A 15,365-nucleotide genomic window follows, 5' to 3' on the forward strand; every position below is an offset into this window, starting at 1 on the left:
CACTTATTATATCCTGAAGATTATTCTGTTCATTAAGGAGCTTCATCCTTTTTAGCTGCATAGTATTCGGTTGTTTGGCTATGTATACTTTTGTTGAATCAGGCATCTGTTGGTGGGTGTGAAGGTGGTTTTAGAACTGATGCTATTACAGTACTGAAGGAACACATTAAAGTGAATAACTCATGTTTGAGTATATCTCATGGAATAAATTTTTAGAGGGAAGTGTTAGCCCGTGTTCTTATAGCAGAAGAAAGCAGACATTCTCCAGCTATTATAGTAAAAAATGGTAAGATTCCTTGCCTAATAAAGCAAAACAGCCATCAGGGATGACAGATTTTGCTGTTAACCTGACCTTAGACCAGTGGAGCTATAGAATTTCCTGAGTCAGACCTGTACACTGCTGAGAAGTCAAACAAACCTCACTTTAGGCACATGTGTGTCTGTCATAACCTCTATAGTAAGATGACATGCTTTTGGAAACAAGTCTTCCTTCAAAGACAATCACCTTTGAATTTTGTTGAAAGAAAAAAATTACTATGTAAAAACTACCGGAAGTACTAAGGGACAGCCCCGCTCCTTTTACTAATGGATTAGAAAGCACAGTAATCACTAAATTCGACACCTGAAACTAATATTACACTGTATATTAACTAACTGGAATTTAAATAAAAACTTGGGATAGAAAAAAAGAGAGAGCAGAGAACTTCACCACCAAAGACAGACCACATTTACCTTGCCATTTCTTTTGTATTTGTAAAACGGAATTTTGTTTTGCTACATCTTTTTAGTTTATCTTCTCTGTACTTTAGATGTAAACAGAAAAATTAAATCGAACTTTGCTTTACACTTTAATGCAATAAGAGAACTCTATTTTCATTATCAAAATGCGTTGAAACATTGCTTCCTAGCAGGTTCTTTTATGTTCTACCTAACTCTGATGAACATTACCGGGGTTATTATCAGCTTTTTGAAATTAATCGATGCCTCCACCCTCCTTCCCTCCCCACAGCCTCCAAGCTTCTGCACTGACGCTCTTCTCCAGCCACACCTGCACACACCCTCATGGAAATTCACAGCCCAAAGGCAGTCAATATGAGCAGCCCTGTGATTTCAGCACCAGGGCAGGCCTCTGAAGAAAATACAAGGCCATAAAAGCTTGTATTTGAAAAACATGGCATGGATTTTTTTCAAAGCAAGTACTAGATTTCCTCTCCCTAAGCTTGTGGCTCTGATTCTTGGCCAGATTCCATGCCTTGTTTTTCAAGTGCCTGTGGTCCGTCACTCCTGTCTTCTTCTAATAGAAGCAGTGGGAGACATGGAAGTTAGCATGTCTCTTTTTCAGTCTCAGATAAGGACCCGAGGACTTAGCCCCTAGTGTTGTATTTCTTTAGTTGAGATCATAGAGATAAGGGCGTAAACATTTTTACCAAGTATTTGAATTGTGTCCCTATTTTAGCATGGTTAGGGGCTTGGGAAAAGCCCATATTTACAGAATATACAAATAGAGGCTAATTATTCATTGTATCAAGGTATTCACTGCGTGGTTACCATAAACAGTGAGGGGCCATTGCTAATAATATCCGCTTTATTAAGTGATGCATGTATGTGCCTAACTGCCTGGCAATGGTGATAATAACCCACATTGTAGCTTCGCCTTAGTAAAGTCCTCTTCTTTGTCACTTCGGTAAATGTCTCTTGGTTCTCACACCAACACTGCACGTGTCCAGTCTGAGTTATTATGGACATCTTATGTCCTTGCTCTGTGCGAAGCTAAGTTTCACTTTAGTGGAAGACACATCCAGATTCTTTTTTTTTTATTTCTTTTTTTTAATTTTATTTTATATTTTTTAAAATTTATACCCAAATTAGTTAGCATATAGTGCAACAATGATTTCAGGAATAGATTCCTTAGTGCCCCTTACCCATTTAGCCCACCCCCCCTTCCACAACCCCTCCAGTAGCCCTCAGTTTGTTTTCCATATTTAAGAGTCTTTTTTGTTTTGTCCCCCTCCCTGTTTTTATATTATTTTTGTTTCCCTTCCCTTATGTTCATCTGTTTTGTCTCTTAAAGTCATCATATGAGTGGTCATGATTTTTGTCTTTCTCTGACTAATTTCACTTAGCATAATGCCCTCCAGTTCCATCCACGTATTTGGAAATGGCAAGATTTCATTCTTTTTGATTGCCAAGTAATACTCCATTGTATATATATATACCATATCTCCTTTATTCATCCGTCGATGGACATTTGGGCTCTTTCCATACTTTGGCTATTGCTGATAGTGCTGCTATAAACATGGGGGTGCATGTGTCCCTTCAAAACAGCACACCTGTATCCCATGAATAAATGCCTATTCGTGCAATTGCTGGGTCGTAGGGTAGTTCTATTTTTAGTTTTTTGAGGAACCTCCATACTAATTTCCAGAGTGGCTGCACCAGCTTGCATTCCCAAGACACATCCAGATTCTTAAACATATGTGCTAACATTAAAACCAAACTAAAGGAAATGGCCATTGGCAAATGAGTGCACTTGATCTTGTTCACGTGCCCTTTGTAAAAGGAAGCGCTTCTACTAGTCAGAGCACTTCTGTGGAACGCTAGCATAGATAATAAATACCTTGTTCTGGCATTACACTTCTTCAAAATGCATTCACTGACTTAATATCATTGGAAGGTATATACTGAAAATGTCAGCCCGTTCATTCTAACACCATCTGTGAAATTCAGATTATCCTTTATTGGGAGGCTTGTGATTTTTGAGCATTATCATGAAGTCTTTGACAAAAATCCTTTTATCAGAAACTTTTGATACAGTTTTATGCAGAAAAAGAAGACTGCTACCCAGGTTTAGAGTTTGGATTTGTGTCCATGAAAATCTTTCATTCATACTGCAAAAAATCTGAGCATTCTTTCATGACCCAGCATGGTGTCACTTATTCACATTACAGTGTTTTGAGCAGAAATCAAGAAAATCCATTTATATCCTGAGCCCTCCTCTTGGCAAGTTCCATGGCTTAAAATAAATTACGAAGCCATCCATTTAGCTCTTCTATTCGAAGACCAAAACTATGTTACTACGTGTCCTTAGGATGGGATGGGTGTGCTGTGACATGAATAACACCGATGCTCTCCATTTCGCTCCAGACACGTCTCTCAGAGAAATCTTATAAACCACCCCCTCCCACACACAAGAAGCCATCCAGGCCCCCTTTGACTCCAGGCCAAATTTCATATACCATTCAAGGACCTCCCCTGTCGGAATTCACCCCGACCTTGTAATCACCTACCTTAACTTTCAGCTATAGCCAATGTTGGGCCCTTTGCTGCACCTTGACCGTGTGTCCTAACTCACTGCTTCCACACCTGTGCATGTCCCATTGCCCTCCCCTCGTCTCTCTCTTCCTCTGCTTCTGTGCAAATCCTGTTCATCCTTTTTTAAAAAAATTTATTTTGAGAGAGAGAGTTTGTGACCCAGGGGGCGGGGGGGGGGGGGGGGAAGGGGAGATGGGAGCGGGTAGAGAGAGGAAGAGAGAGAGAATCCTAAGGAGGCTCTGTGTTGTCAGCGCAAAGCCCGATGCAGGGATCGATCCCATGAACCATGAGGTCATGACCTGAACTGAAATCAAGAGTCAGGTGCTTAACTGACTGAGCCACCCAGATGCCCCAATCCTGTTCATCCTTTAAGGCCCCACTCAAATCCCACATCTTCCTTGACTACCCCAGCAAGTTGTAACAGCTTCCTGTTCTCAATTCCTCTAGGACTTTATTGTCTGCCTGTATTACATATTCAGCTTTTAGTAAGCTTCTGAATTTGGTACAGTGTCCAGGCCTCATCTAGATGGGTCTTCAAGATTTTTTAATATTTTGTGTTCTGTCCTCTCTAGTAACACTACATGTGGTAAGCATTCAGTAAATATCTGATTGCTTGTAATTGTTAGTTCCATGTACCAGGTGCTTCAACATTTTTGGGAATGATGCTATGAAAACACCATACCAGAAAGGAAGAAAACAATTTTTGGAGCTAAAGAAATGTCTCTTGATTTAGTTCCTTCCGGGCTGCCTTGCTGCAAGCTTGGAAAGATGTCCATTTTAGGCATTTAACTGGGATCTCCGTAGGGGAGATTGGTTCGCCATCCTTCTTGGATCACTGATTTGTATCATTGGAAGTTTCAGTCATCATAGGAATTGACTCATGTAATAGAACAATTGAGAAAAACAAAGTGGATGGATGTGTGTGGGACTGCTGATAAGCAGTCTTCAGTAGAGTGAAAGTTTTGGGGGGCCAATGATGGTGTCTTGTATGTGCACATGTGTACCCATGCACATGCACGCACGCGCACACACACACACACACACACACACACACAGATGCCTGCACATGTTTGTGAAGTGAATTGTTAAAATTCTGAAAGAAATCATGCTTTATTTTGTTTTCTATAGTTTTGGCTTTTCCTGCATATCTCCTGGGGATAAACCAGGACCGGTTGAAAGAGAAGCTCACAAGCCGGCAGATGGATAGTAAGTGGGGAGGCAAGTCGGAGTCCATCCACGTGACCCTCAATGTGGAGCAGGCCTGTTACACCAGGGATGCACTTGCGAAGGCCCTGCACGCCCGGGTCTTTGATTTCTTGGTAGATGTAAGTAATCACAAGTTCACATTTTAGCTATAAAAATCACTAAGGGCTTTGTTTTCATGTTTTGGCTTATTCCTTATAACCATTATAATGCATACTCCTCTGTAATCCTTTTACCCTGGGATCACTGAATCCCACTTTTACTTCTAGAATTGTCCAGCAAGATGCTAATATGGTAGCAGCTTCTTCTGGACAAAATACTCAGTAAAGCCAGAACTATAGAACAGAAAAAGGGGAGACCCGTGGTCATGAAACTTTGTTGACTCTCGAGCCTAAAGCTTTAGAATACTGTATTTGTTAAATATTGCTATGTTACACATCAGCCCAAAATTAGTGGCTTAAAACAATAAGCATTTATTCTGTCACAGTTGCTGCAGGAAGTGACTTAGCTTGGTGATTCTGATTCAGGGACGAGGCTAAAGTCAAGATCTTGACTGGAGCTACTAGTCTTCCATCTAGAGTTGGAAGATCTACTTCCAAGATGGTACATTCCTATGGCTGTTGGCAAGATGACTCACATCCTTGCTACATGAGCCTTCTTTGGGGATGTTTGAAGATCGTCACAACATGGCAGTTGGTTTCCCCCAGAATGAGTGATCTAAGAGAGAGAATAAAGAAGAAGCCAGAAATCTTTTAATTTGTAACCTTGGACTGAAATATTGACACCCTGCCGTACTCTATTCATTAGAAGCAAGTCACTAAGTAGAGCCCACAGTTAAGGGGAGGAGAATTAGGTCTACCTTTTGAAGGGAAACATGTCAAAGACTTTAAATATATTTTAGAACTATCACAGGCTGTTTTTATAATGGCATAATCACATATACTTCTATCTATCTATCTATCTATCTATCTATCTATCTATCACAGATTCTGAAAATTAGTCTTTCAGAAGTATAGAACTGCCAGTGACAGTCTCTTAATCACCATAGCCTCTAAATGGTAGAATAGTAATAGCAAACACTTACATAGCCCTTACTATGTGCCAGATGCCATTCTAAGTATTTTAGAAAAAATAACTCACGTCATTCTTACAGCAACCATGTGACTAGGGTATTATTATCCTATTTTACAGATAACTTGGGCACGGAGACACTAAGGAACTTCCCCAAAGTCATGCTACTATTAAGTGATAAATCTAGGAACTATACCCAAGTGATTTGACAGTGTTCTAGCTATATTCTGCTTCTCTGTCTTTTATATATTAAAGCTAGAAAGAACCCTAGGGGGTTCTTTTCAAAGAACAACAATATGCCCATTAGATCCAAACAGTTTGTGTTTGAATCCAGCCACCATCTATATGGCTTAAAGTGTGGTTAGGTGTGGTTAGGGTTGAGTAGGGCAGGGCAGGATAGGGTAATTATTCTGTGTACTTCTTGTGGAAGGTCAGGGTCATACTAAACATTAGTCATGCTTTTTACTTGTCCAGACTCCTCATTTTATTGACAAGGGAATCTTAAGCCTAAGTACTAGTGCATCTGCCCAAGGCCATTCAGCAAGAGAGTGGTGCAGAATTGACCATAGAACCCACATCTCTTGTCTCTTTATTCAGTGTGCCTTCCAGTGCTAGACTTACCACCTTATTTCCTTTTTGCCTGCCCTTTATGTTTTGTGTGGTGAAAGCAGACGGATGCCCCATGTAATTAGAGCGGACATTTACTGGGCATTGACCATGTGCCAGGCACTGGGCTAAGTGTTGTGTGTCATTACCCATTAGCTCACAAAAGCTGCCACATCATTTTTTTGGCCTGGAAAACACTTCTGGTGCTTCCATATTCATCCAGGTGTTCACCACCTCCAGGAACCTTTCTCCTGTGCTCCTCCCTGCCCTGCAGCCCTCCCCAAGCCCCTAGAACCTGCACCCACCCTCTCTTGTTAAGTCTAGCCATTGGCTTGTGCATCCCTTCTCACAGTGATCCAGAACACTAGGCCTAGACCCCTAGACCCTGCCTTTAGCCCATGGCGGGCTTAGGGATTCTAATGTTATCGCCGTTGTTGGGAAAATGGTAGCAAGAATTAATGGAAACACATGGAAAGCACTGAGCAAACCCTGCCATGGGTGAATGGTAAATACACGGAGGCTCCTTTTATTATTATCACTTTAATAATAATTACTGGCATTATTATCTGTAGCTGGCTCACCCTCTCTATAAGTTCCTGGGAACAGCGATTGTCTCTGCCTTGATATCCCCCCTCCCCGCCCCATGCTGTGTTAGGGAACCATTAAATGGCTCCTGAACAGGATCAACAGAAATAATATTTATGGATGTTGTCTTATTGGTTTTTTATATGAAATAGGTTTGACTTTAATCATCCAAGATGACATTTTCTTCCAGTTCTCTAGACTTCCTGAGAAAAACTAAGTGCCAGAAGTTAATGGCTTTCATCATTAAGCAACAGTAGCTTTTTTGCATCCTGGTAGTTTCCCAGAGTACTTGACCTTGCACCAAGACTCTTTTTTTAAGCTGCAAATCACCTCTCGTCTTGCCATCCTGTTTCCAGCAGGCAGTAGAATTTGCTGTGTACAGTCTTGCTTTCCTTTCCCGCATGCATGTCCCTTTCTAATAGGAAAGAAAAGTTAATTGCCATGCTGGTTACTTTCTCGTAGTCCATCAACAAAGCAATGGAGAAGGACCATGAAGAATACAACATTGGTGTCCTGGACATCTATGGCTTTGAAATATTCCAGGTAAGACCATTTTGAATATCTGGGGCCCCGGGAGGGTGATGGATTTCATCTGGCTTGAAATAAAGAATTCTAGGTAATGGGGGAAAAAAAAAAAAACCCACTGCAGTTCATTTTTGCCTCTGTACGTTCTTCATGTACCTTTACTGAATTAGTTTCCCCTAAATATAAACTATGTTGCTGTCTACTGATGCCTCCAACATTTCTGTTAAGATGTTTCACACTGAAACATTTCACTAAATCACTTAAGAAATGACTTCATAATGATTTTGCTATAACAATTACATGCAAGTAACCTTTTTTTTTTTCTAGAAAAATGGCTTTGAGCAGTTTTGTATCAATTTTGTTAATGAAAAATTACAGCAGATTTTTATTGAACTGACATTAAAGGCAGAACAGGTAAGCTGTCGCTCTTGTTTCATCTGATTTCTAACTTGTTTTGTTTAAAAGATATAAATGTCTCTCTTTTCTTAGTAGATTCAACTTTTAGCCTTGTATTAGGAAACGTACTTAATAAAGTCAGACAGAAAAACCATATGCCATTGTGACATTTTAGTCTATGAATTGTAAACACCATCTGCTACAGTTTCTTTCTCCTTTAAGCAAATGATGTTGTGAAATTGGACTTCTTACTGGCTGCTTTTACTACTCTGACTCATTGACCGAGTGGAAAATGGAAACCCAGTTCCAACCCCACTAGTCTATGGCATGGACTGTGTTCCAAAGGAAAAACTTGATTTTCTCAGATCCGCTCGACTCCCAATCTTCCTTAAATACAGACAAAGCTGGTGTTTTTCATTCTAATGTGAAGTAACACGTCTTACTTACAGTTTCTCCTCAAAGTTCCATGCAGGTTCGCTTTTAATCTGGATACAATGTTGTTCTGGATTTCTAGGATAGCTGTAACCAAGTACCGTCAACAGAGTGGCTTAAAACAACAGACATCACTTCTCTCATAGTTCAGAAAGCTTGAGTCTGAAACCAGAGGGTCACTAGGACCAGACTCCTTCCTTGCCTCTTCTAGCTTCTGTGGCTCCTGGTGTCTCTGTCCTATGTCAGCAACTCCAGTCTCTGCCTCTCCCTTCACATGCTCTTTCCCTCTCTGTGTCCCTCTTCGCCCAAATCTCCCTCTCCTTTCTCTTGTAAAGACACCCGTCACTGGAGTAAGGGACCACCCTAACTCCAGAATGATTTCATTTTCAAGATCCTTAGCTAAATATATCGCAAAGATCCTATTTCCAAACCTCGCATTTTGGAGATTTAGGCAGACATGAAATCTCGGGGGACACATGCAACCTGCTGCACATATGAATGGTTGTTTGGGGGGACATTAAGTCATGAAAGTGACCAGTGGTTTCCACATAAACCCCTGCCCTGGTGTTGTAGCCTTCCACCACATCAGAGCGGCTAGAGTAGAACAGCCAGGGGAAGGCGTGGTAGGGCTGAGACCGGATGAAGTAGGCAGAGGCTAGATCATACAGGAATGTTGTAGGGCGTGGTGGAAGCTTCAGATTTTATAGTAAGTATGACGGAAAACCCTGGGGGAGTTTTGAGCAGAGAGTGACCTGGTCTGCTTTGTGTTTTTGAAAAGATTACTTAGGCTCTATAGACTTCTAGAGTGAGAAGAGGGGAAGGCAAACAGGAGTGGAAGTTGAGGGGCGCCTGGGTGACTCAGTTGGTTAAGTGTCCAACTATGATCTCATGGTTTGTGAGTTCGAGCCCCTCATCGGGCTCTGCGCTGACAGCTCAGAGGCTGGATCCTGCTTTGGATTCTGTGTCTCCCTCTGTCTCTGCCCCACCCCTGCTCAGGCTCTGTCTCTCTCTTTCTCTCTCTCTCAAAAATAAACATTGGGGGGAAAAAAAGGAGTGAAAGTTTAAAAACCAGTTAAGAGACTGGGAAAGAAATGATGGGGGTGTAGATGATGATGATAGCAGTAGAGGAGGTAGAACAGTGAGAGGTGGTCCAATTCGATATGTATTTTAGAAAGAGTCAATGTCACGTGCTCAAAATAATTAGCAATGAGCTAAGAAGGAAAGAGGAATTAAAGATGATTTCTTGATTTCTACCCTCGTTGCTTGAATAATAGGGCCAATGGTGTGGCTATATACTGAAGACTAGGAGAACAGTTGGTTGGCAATGGTGGGGAAATGCAGAATCAGAACTCCACTGAACAAGTTACATTTGTAAGGCTTGTGACACATCTGAACACAGACTCTAATATAAATGTCATGACCCTGGAACTCGGTGGGGAGGTCTAGACCAGAGAAATAAATTCGGGGGTCATTAGCCTCCAGGTGCTATTTAAAACCGTGGGATTGGTTAAAATCCTCTGGAGAAGCAGGGCTGAGAATAGAGGAAGGGCTGAAAGATGGAGCCCAGGGTCTCCCCATCATATGAAGATCTGGAAAGAAGCTAACAAAGCAAGACTGGTGAAGAAGGAGGGAAACCAGGAGAATGGGGTGGTGCTCATCAAGTTAAGTGAGCAGTAGGCTTAAGTGAGGGACAAGCCCTTGAGTGTCTAAGGACTAATCTGTACTGCTGTTCGTAGGTTAAATTCAAAGAGATAATTTTGTAACTGGACCTATGGGTTAAGCCATATTAAATTGCTATTGTTTGTATATCAAAAATGATAGTGTGGTAATAAATTTCATATGGTTCAAACTAAATATAAAAATTGCTAAGCATAGGGCACCTGCCTGGCTCAGTCAGTAGAGCATGTGACTCTTGATCTCTGGGTCGTGAGGTAGACCCCTGTGTTGGGCATGGAGTTTACTTAAAAAAAAAAAAAAAAAAAAAAAAAAAAAAAAAAAAAATTACCAAGCAATGAAATGTCCCTTTTCTATCCCTCTTAGAAAAATAAAGAAAATTCCCATTGTATGTTGAAGGGCATTCAAATTTCTCTTTCATGGTGACCTGTGTGCCTTTGATAGTCATCTGGGTTGACCTCCAACTAGCCTTCACTGGGTAGTAATGTAAATTCTCGCTTTCTGTCCCTCAGGAAGAGTATGTTCAGGAGGGAATAAGGTGGACACCCATTGAGTACTTTAATAACAAAATCGTGTGTGACCTCATAGAGAACAAAGTTGTAAGTATCAGTCTGCTGTGTCCCTTCACTGCACACAGGTTTATGTCAAGTAGGTTTCTGTTCTCTGTGTCATTGTTTTAGGATGGGGGAAGTGACAACTCTGATTTGCAGAGAATGTTTACAATTACATCAATTTTGTGTATAGACTTATTGTAGTAATACCAACATGTATATATGAATAGAATGTCAATTTACAATTGGAAGTTATTACTGACCTCTGAGAGGAGACATTGAGAACTAACGTGGATGGCATAGGGTATGAAGAGACATAAAATTGGCCCTGCCTTCTGACCATTTATACATCTTCACCAAGAGAAAACAGCAGAGATGTAGGCAGAGATCTCCACAGTACTGTTTTGTTTTGGTTTGGTTTTTATAAAAGTCCAAAACGGGAAACCGTAAAAACATCCGAAGACAATTCAGTCTTTGAATAAACTATAGCATAGCAGAGCAGCAAAGTATAGCCATTAAAATATTAAGTGTGAAGACTGTGTACAACATGAAGACTGTTGGGGCGCCTGGGTGGCTCAGTCGGTTAAGTGGCCGACTTCGGCTCAGGTCATGATCTCACGGTCCGCGAGTTTGAGCCCCGCGTCGGGCTCTGTGCTGACAGCTCAGAGCCTGGAGCCCGTTTCAGATTCTGTGTCTCCCTCTCTCTCTGCCCCTCCCCTGTTCATGCTCTGTCTCTGTCTCAAAAATAAATAAATATTAAAAAAAAAAAAAAAAAAACATGAAGACTGTTTATAAACCAGTGCTGTGTGAAAAAAAAGTCACACATAGAATGTGTACAGTCTGTAACTGCATCAACCATGCCTCTGTGGGTAACAGGCTGAAAGTGAATATTAAGAAATGAATTAAGGTCAAAGGAAAATGTTTTCCTTTTTCTTTGGGGTTTTGAAAATCAACTTAGTACAAACAGGAGTCAGCAGATAGTGATCTGTGTATGACTCTGAATAGAACTTTGGGAAGTTAAGCAATTTTTTTTTTTTTTTTTTTTTTTTTTTACGTGGACTTTCCTCCATCATTAGATCTAAGTGGCAACTCCCATTTGGGATTATTAATGGCATTTTTGCTCAGAGGGAAAGACTGATTTTCAAGATGGCATCTTGAGTCTAGGGAACTATTTCCTTGCTCAAGAAAAGACCCCATAAGCCACGGAACTGGGACTTTAAACAGTCACTGAATTGGGACTTTGTCTTTTTGGTACCACCAGAACCCTCCTGGGATCATGAGCATCCTGGACGACGTGTGTGCCACGATGCACGCAGTGGGGGAGGGGGCGGACCAGACCCTGCTGCAGAAACTTCAGATGCAGATTGGGAATCATGAGCACTTCAACAGCTGGAACCAAGGCTTCATTATTCACCATTATGCTGGGAAGGTATGTCCAGAGAGCAAGGGTCCCATGGGAAAGGAGAAGTTACCCTTTCTAACACCTACCTTAATGTTTTAAGCCTTTGGGTCTGTAATCTGTTTTCTCATAAGCCAACTGATAACAATATCCCTAGAGTTTCACCTGCTTCACTGTATTTTATTCACTCAGCATTCATTCATTCATTCATTCAACAGCATGGGACATATGAAGTATGTGCAAAGGCAGTGCAAAGGATTGTATACACTACTGCATGTTTTTAAATTGTGAATCACCCTGCTGAAGGAATGAATTTTTGTCTTGCCTCTTGCTGCAGTCACAAGCCTGTATCCCTTATCTGTAAATAAGGCTTGCTTTTGATGTTTGTTCTCATAAGACGCATGGTTATCAGGTGCCTGCTGGTTACCAGGCTTTGTCTAGGTGCCGGTGATACAAAGTAAGTTGAGGTCATGATATTTAGAGTCTTCTAGTCCTATGGAAAATCCACTGGTCTCACCTTTCACCCATCTAATTTCTTGTTCACCAGGGTCCCTGAGCATGAGTTTTTGGCTGAATTGATCTAATTGTGACACCATTTGTAGAAAAAAATTGCACTCAGATGACGTGCTCCATTGCAATGGATTAATGAGCAAAAGGAGTTTTATTTTATTCTGTTGTAGTGAAAATTTAGGGAAAGAATTCAGTTTATTACTTAGATACTCCCATGGCTTCACTGAAGAAGGGCTATGTGATCGTGGTAGCTGACGTCCTGGTCATAGATCATCTGAGCCATGTAGGCAGCGGATTACATCCATCAGCATCCACAGACCATCACCACCTAAGTCAGCTAACAAGTTAAACAAAACATGCACAGCCTTAATGTGACAGTTCATGATGAAATCCCAATTGTACATCTGGAAATATTCACACTCTGGTAAGAATAGCCGTGCCAGCTTGGATTTTTTTGTTCAATGAAATACTTACAGGATAAAATTAGATTTCTTTCTGTTCTTGGCCAGGTATCCTATGACATGGATGGCTTTTGTGAAAGGAACCGTGACGTGCTGTTTATGGATCTGATCGAGCTCATGCAGAGCAGTGAGCTGTAAGTGTGTTTTACCTTACCTGACATGAGATGTAGGTTTGATAAAATTTTCAATATTTAAGAAAAAGCTTGTGGCAGTTAGTGGTCAGCACTTTGTTCCTTTCAGCTCTTGGGTCTGAGTAATCATTGGACAATTTGGTTTTTCAAAATAACTTTTCCTCTCCAATCCCATGTACCCCTAACACTTTCTGCCTCCCAATTCCATGTGCTGTGTGCATGCCTTCAGGGCCCCTAGCTTCGTCATTTTCAGTAGTATTATCAGGGAGAGGTGGCTATCCTGGGGTTGGGTTGGGATGGCCATTTCTGACTGTCTAAGGAGGGAACATTCTGGTTCTCTGATACTATGCCCTTAGAATATCATCCCAAGAATTTTCCATGGTCACTCAATTTTTTTAATGGCTAATGGCTTTGCAGGATGTGAGATAACGTGTCCCTGAAGCACTTGGGAAATGGTTCAAGAAACTAGGGACGGGCAGCTCAAAAGGGATTGCCTCAGAGATTTAACTCCAGAGACCCTGTCTAAGCTATAGGGGTAGGAGCAGTAGGGGCCTCCATTTCCCTTACAACCTTCAGGAGCTCCCAGGACCAGCCCTGCTATGTCCTTCCCTCCCCTCTTCCCTGCAAAGTTTCCCAAGACCTTAGTAATGGATATAAAGAATAATTTACATGGTCAGGCCCATATAAGCCAGGCAAGCACAATATTGCGCAGTCTTCCAGCTTTTACAATTTTTAGAGTGACCTCCAAATAATAGCTGCCCTTTTAGTTCTGTTACTTGAACTGTTGTAATATCAAGGTTAACTTCCTTAGTTAAGCCCCAAGTCTGCTCATTTTCTAAGAAAACCAAGCATGCTTTTCACGCTTTGGCCAGAAGTTGTTCTGGCCAGTTAGAAGTTGTTCTCCAGTTAGTTCTCTTCCCCCCACGCCCATACCCTGGCCCTCATCTCCCCATGATCTCTCCATGCTGAAGTTCCCTGAAGCCCCCAACTTTGGAGATTCTGAATTTGTTTTCATTTGAAAACACATAAAATCGATTTGCTCCTGTTAAAAAGTCAGGTAAACCACAAGTTCTGCCTTGTGGGTTTTATGACAGTCAGGTGCAGACATGCTTTCAGATTTTTTTTTTTAATTATTAAAATTTATGACAACTTTGAGAGCTATTGACACTTCCATGTAAAACTCCTGTCCTATAGACACAGTCTATTGTTTATTAAACACACTGGCTTCAAAAATCTATAATATGTCTGGTCAAGTTAAAAGTAGATTGTTGGGAGACTTCCTAGAAAATTCGAGACAGCCCAAAAGCCATTTTGGAGGAATTGAACTTGGTGTCAGATTGCTGGTTTACATGGATGACTTTATTCGGTCCTTCAGCACATACTGATTGAGCACCTGCTGTGTACCAGGCTGTGTTCTAGACACCAGGGGCAATGAGGTGACATTGTTCCTGCCCTGTGTCCTGGTGAGGCAGGTATTTGAACAAAGGCAGCTCAATTAGACGGACTAATGAAAATATATTCAACTGGCAAAGAATTCATGAGTTCCTATCACTCCACATAAAATTACTCCTACTTAAAATAAGTTTTTCAAGGTTTTTTGCAGGGGCAGGGGGTAGGTGCAGTGTACTAATGGCATTGAATAGGCAAAGGTCACTGATGCTGCAAAACATCCTACGGTGTGTAGGGCAGCCTAACCCTCCCCGCCCCAACAAAGAATTATCCAGCCCTGAATCCTGGTATCAATAGCGCCGAGATGGAGAAACCCTTCTTTCAATCAAAGCAGAATCTGTGGGGCACCTGGGTGGCTCAGTTAGTTAAGCGTCTGACTTCGGCTCAGGTCATGATCTTGTGGTGCATGAGTTCAAGGCCCGTGTCGGGCTCTGTGTTGACAGCTCAGAGCCTGGAGCCTGCTTCGGATTCTGTCTCTCTCTCTCTCTCTCTCTCTCTCCCTGCCCTGCTCATGCTCTGTCGCTCTCGCTTGCAAAAATAAATAAAAATTAAAAAAAAAAAAAAAAAAAGCAGAATCTGCACTGGACCCCAACAATTCGTACACTTTCCTGAGCTCTGGTCTATCTCACTTAACTCAGTAAACCGGTACCAGTCCTCTCTGTGTGTCCTCTTGCCAAGGTGTACCTCTGTTCTAGTGAGCAGGCAAACTCAAAATGCAGAGTTTTTAATTTAATTTTTCAGGCTTAGACACTAAGATGCTTCTATCTTAGAATTCTTTCTCCGTTTCTTCTGTTCACTGCTTATTTCCCAGGTCACACCTTGATGGCTAGTGCTTTGAGTCAGATGGTCTTTCTGGATCCAAGGTTATGTGCTTCCGGACAGCCCTCTTTCCCATCCTCTACAGAAGCAGGCTTTTGTCCCCCCGAGGTACCCACTGATTGCTAACCCCTTCTCTTTCTCCTTTTTCAGACCTTTTATAAAGTCTTTATTTCCGGAAAATCTGCAAGCTGACAAGAAAGGGCGCCCAACTACTGCCGGAAGCAAAATAAAGGTTTGTTCT

The 15,365-nt window shown here is 41.5% G+C and overlaps 1 protein-coding gene across 1 annotated transcript in view; it reads left to right on the forward strand.

The window, feature by feature from the left end:
- MYO1E (myosin IE) overlaps positions 1 to 15,365 on the forward strand; it is a 214,086-nt gene that overhangs the window by 128,442 nt on the left and 70,279 nt on the right. Inside the window, exons 10-16 of the mRNA XM_042941875.1 lie at positions 4,441 to 4,637; positions 7,240 to 7,320; positions 7,630 to 7,716; positions 10,317 to 10,403; positions 11,617 to 11,784; positions 12,774 to 12,859; positions 15,275 to 15,356. Coding sequence (XP_042797809.1) covers positions 4,441 to 4,637; positions 7,240 to 7,320; positions 7,630 to 7,716; positions 10,317 to 10,403; positions 11,617 to 11,784; positions 12,774 to 12,859; positions 15,275 to 15,356 — 788 coding nt within the window. The remainder of the gene's footprint in view (positions 1 to 4,440; positions 4,638 to 7,239; positions 7,321 to 7,629; positions 7,717 to 10,316; positions 10,404 to 11,616; positions 11,785 to 12,773; positions 12,860 to 15,274; positions 15,357 to 15,365) is intronic.

The sequence above is a fragment of the Panthera leo genome, chromosome B3 (assembly GCF_018350215.1).
Source record: "Panthera leo isolate Ple1 chromosome B3, P.leo_Ple1_pat1.1, whole genome shotgun sequence".
In the NCBI taxonomy this organism is placed as follows: domain Eukaryota; kingdom Metazoa; phylum Chordata; class Mammalia; order Carnivora; family Felidae; genus Panthera; species Panthera leo.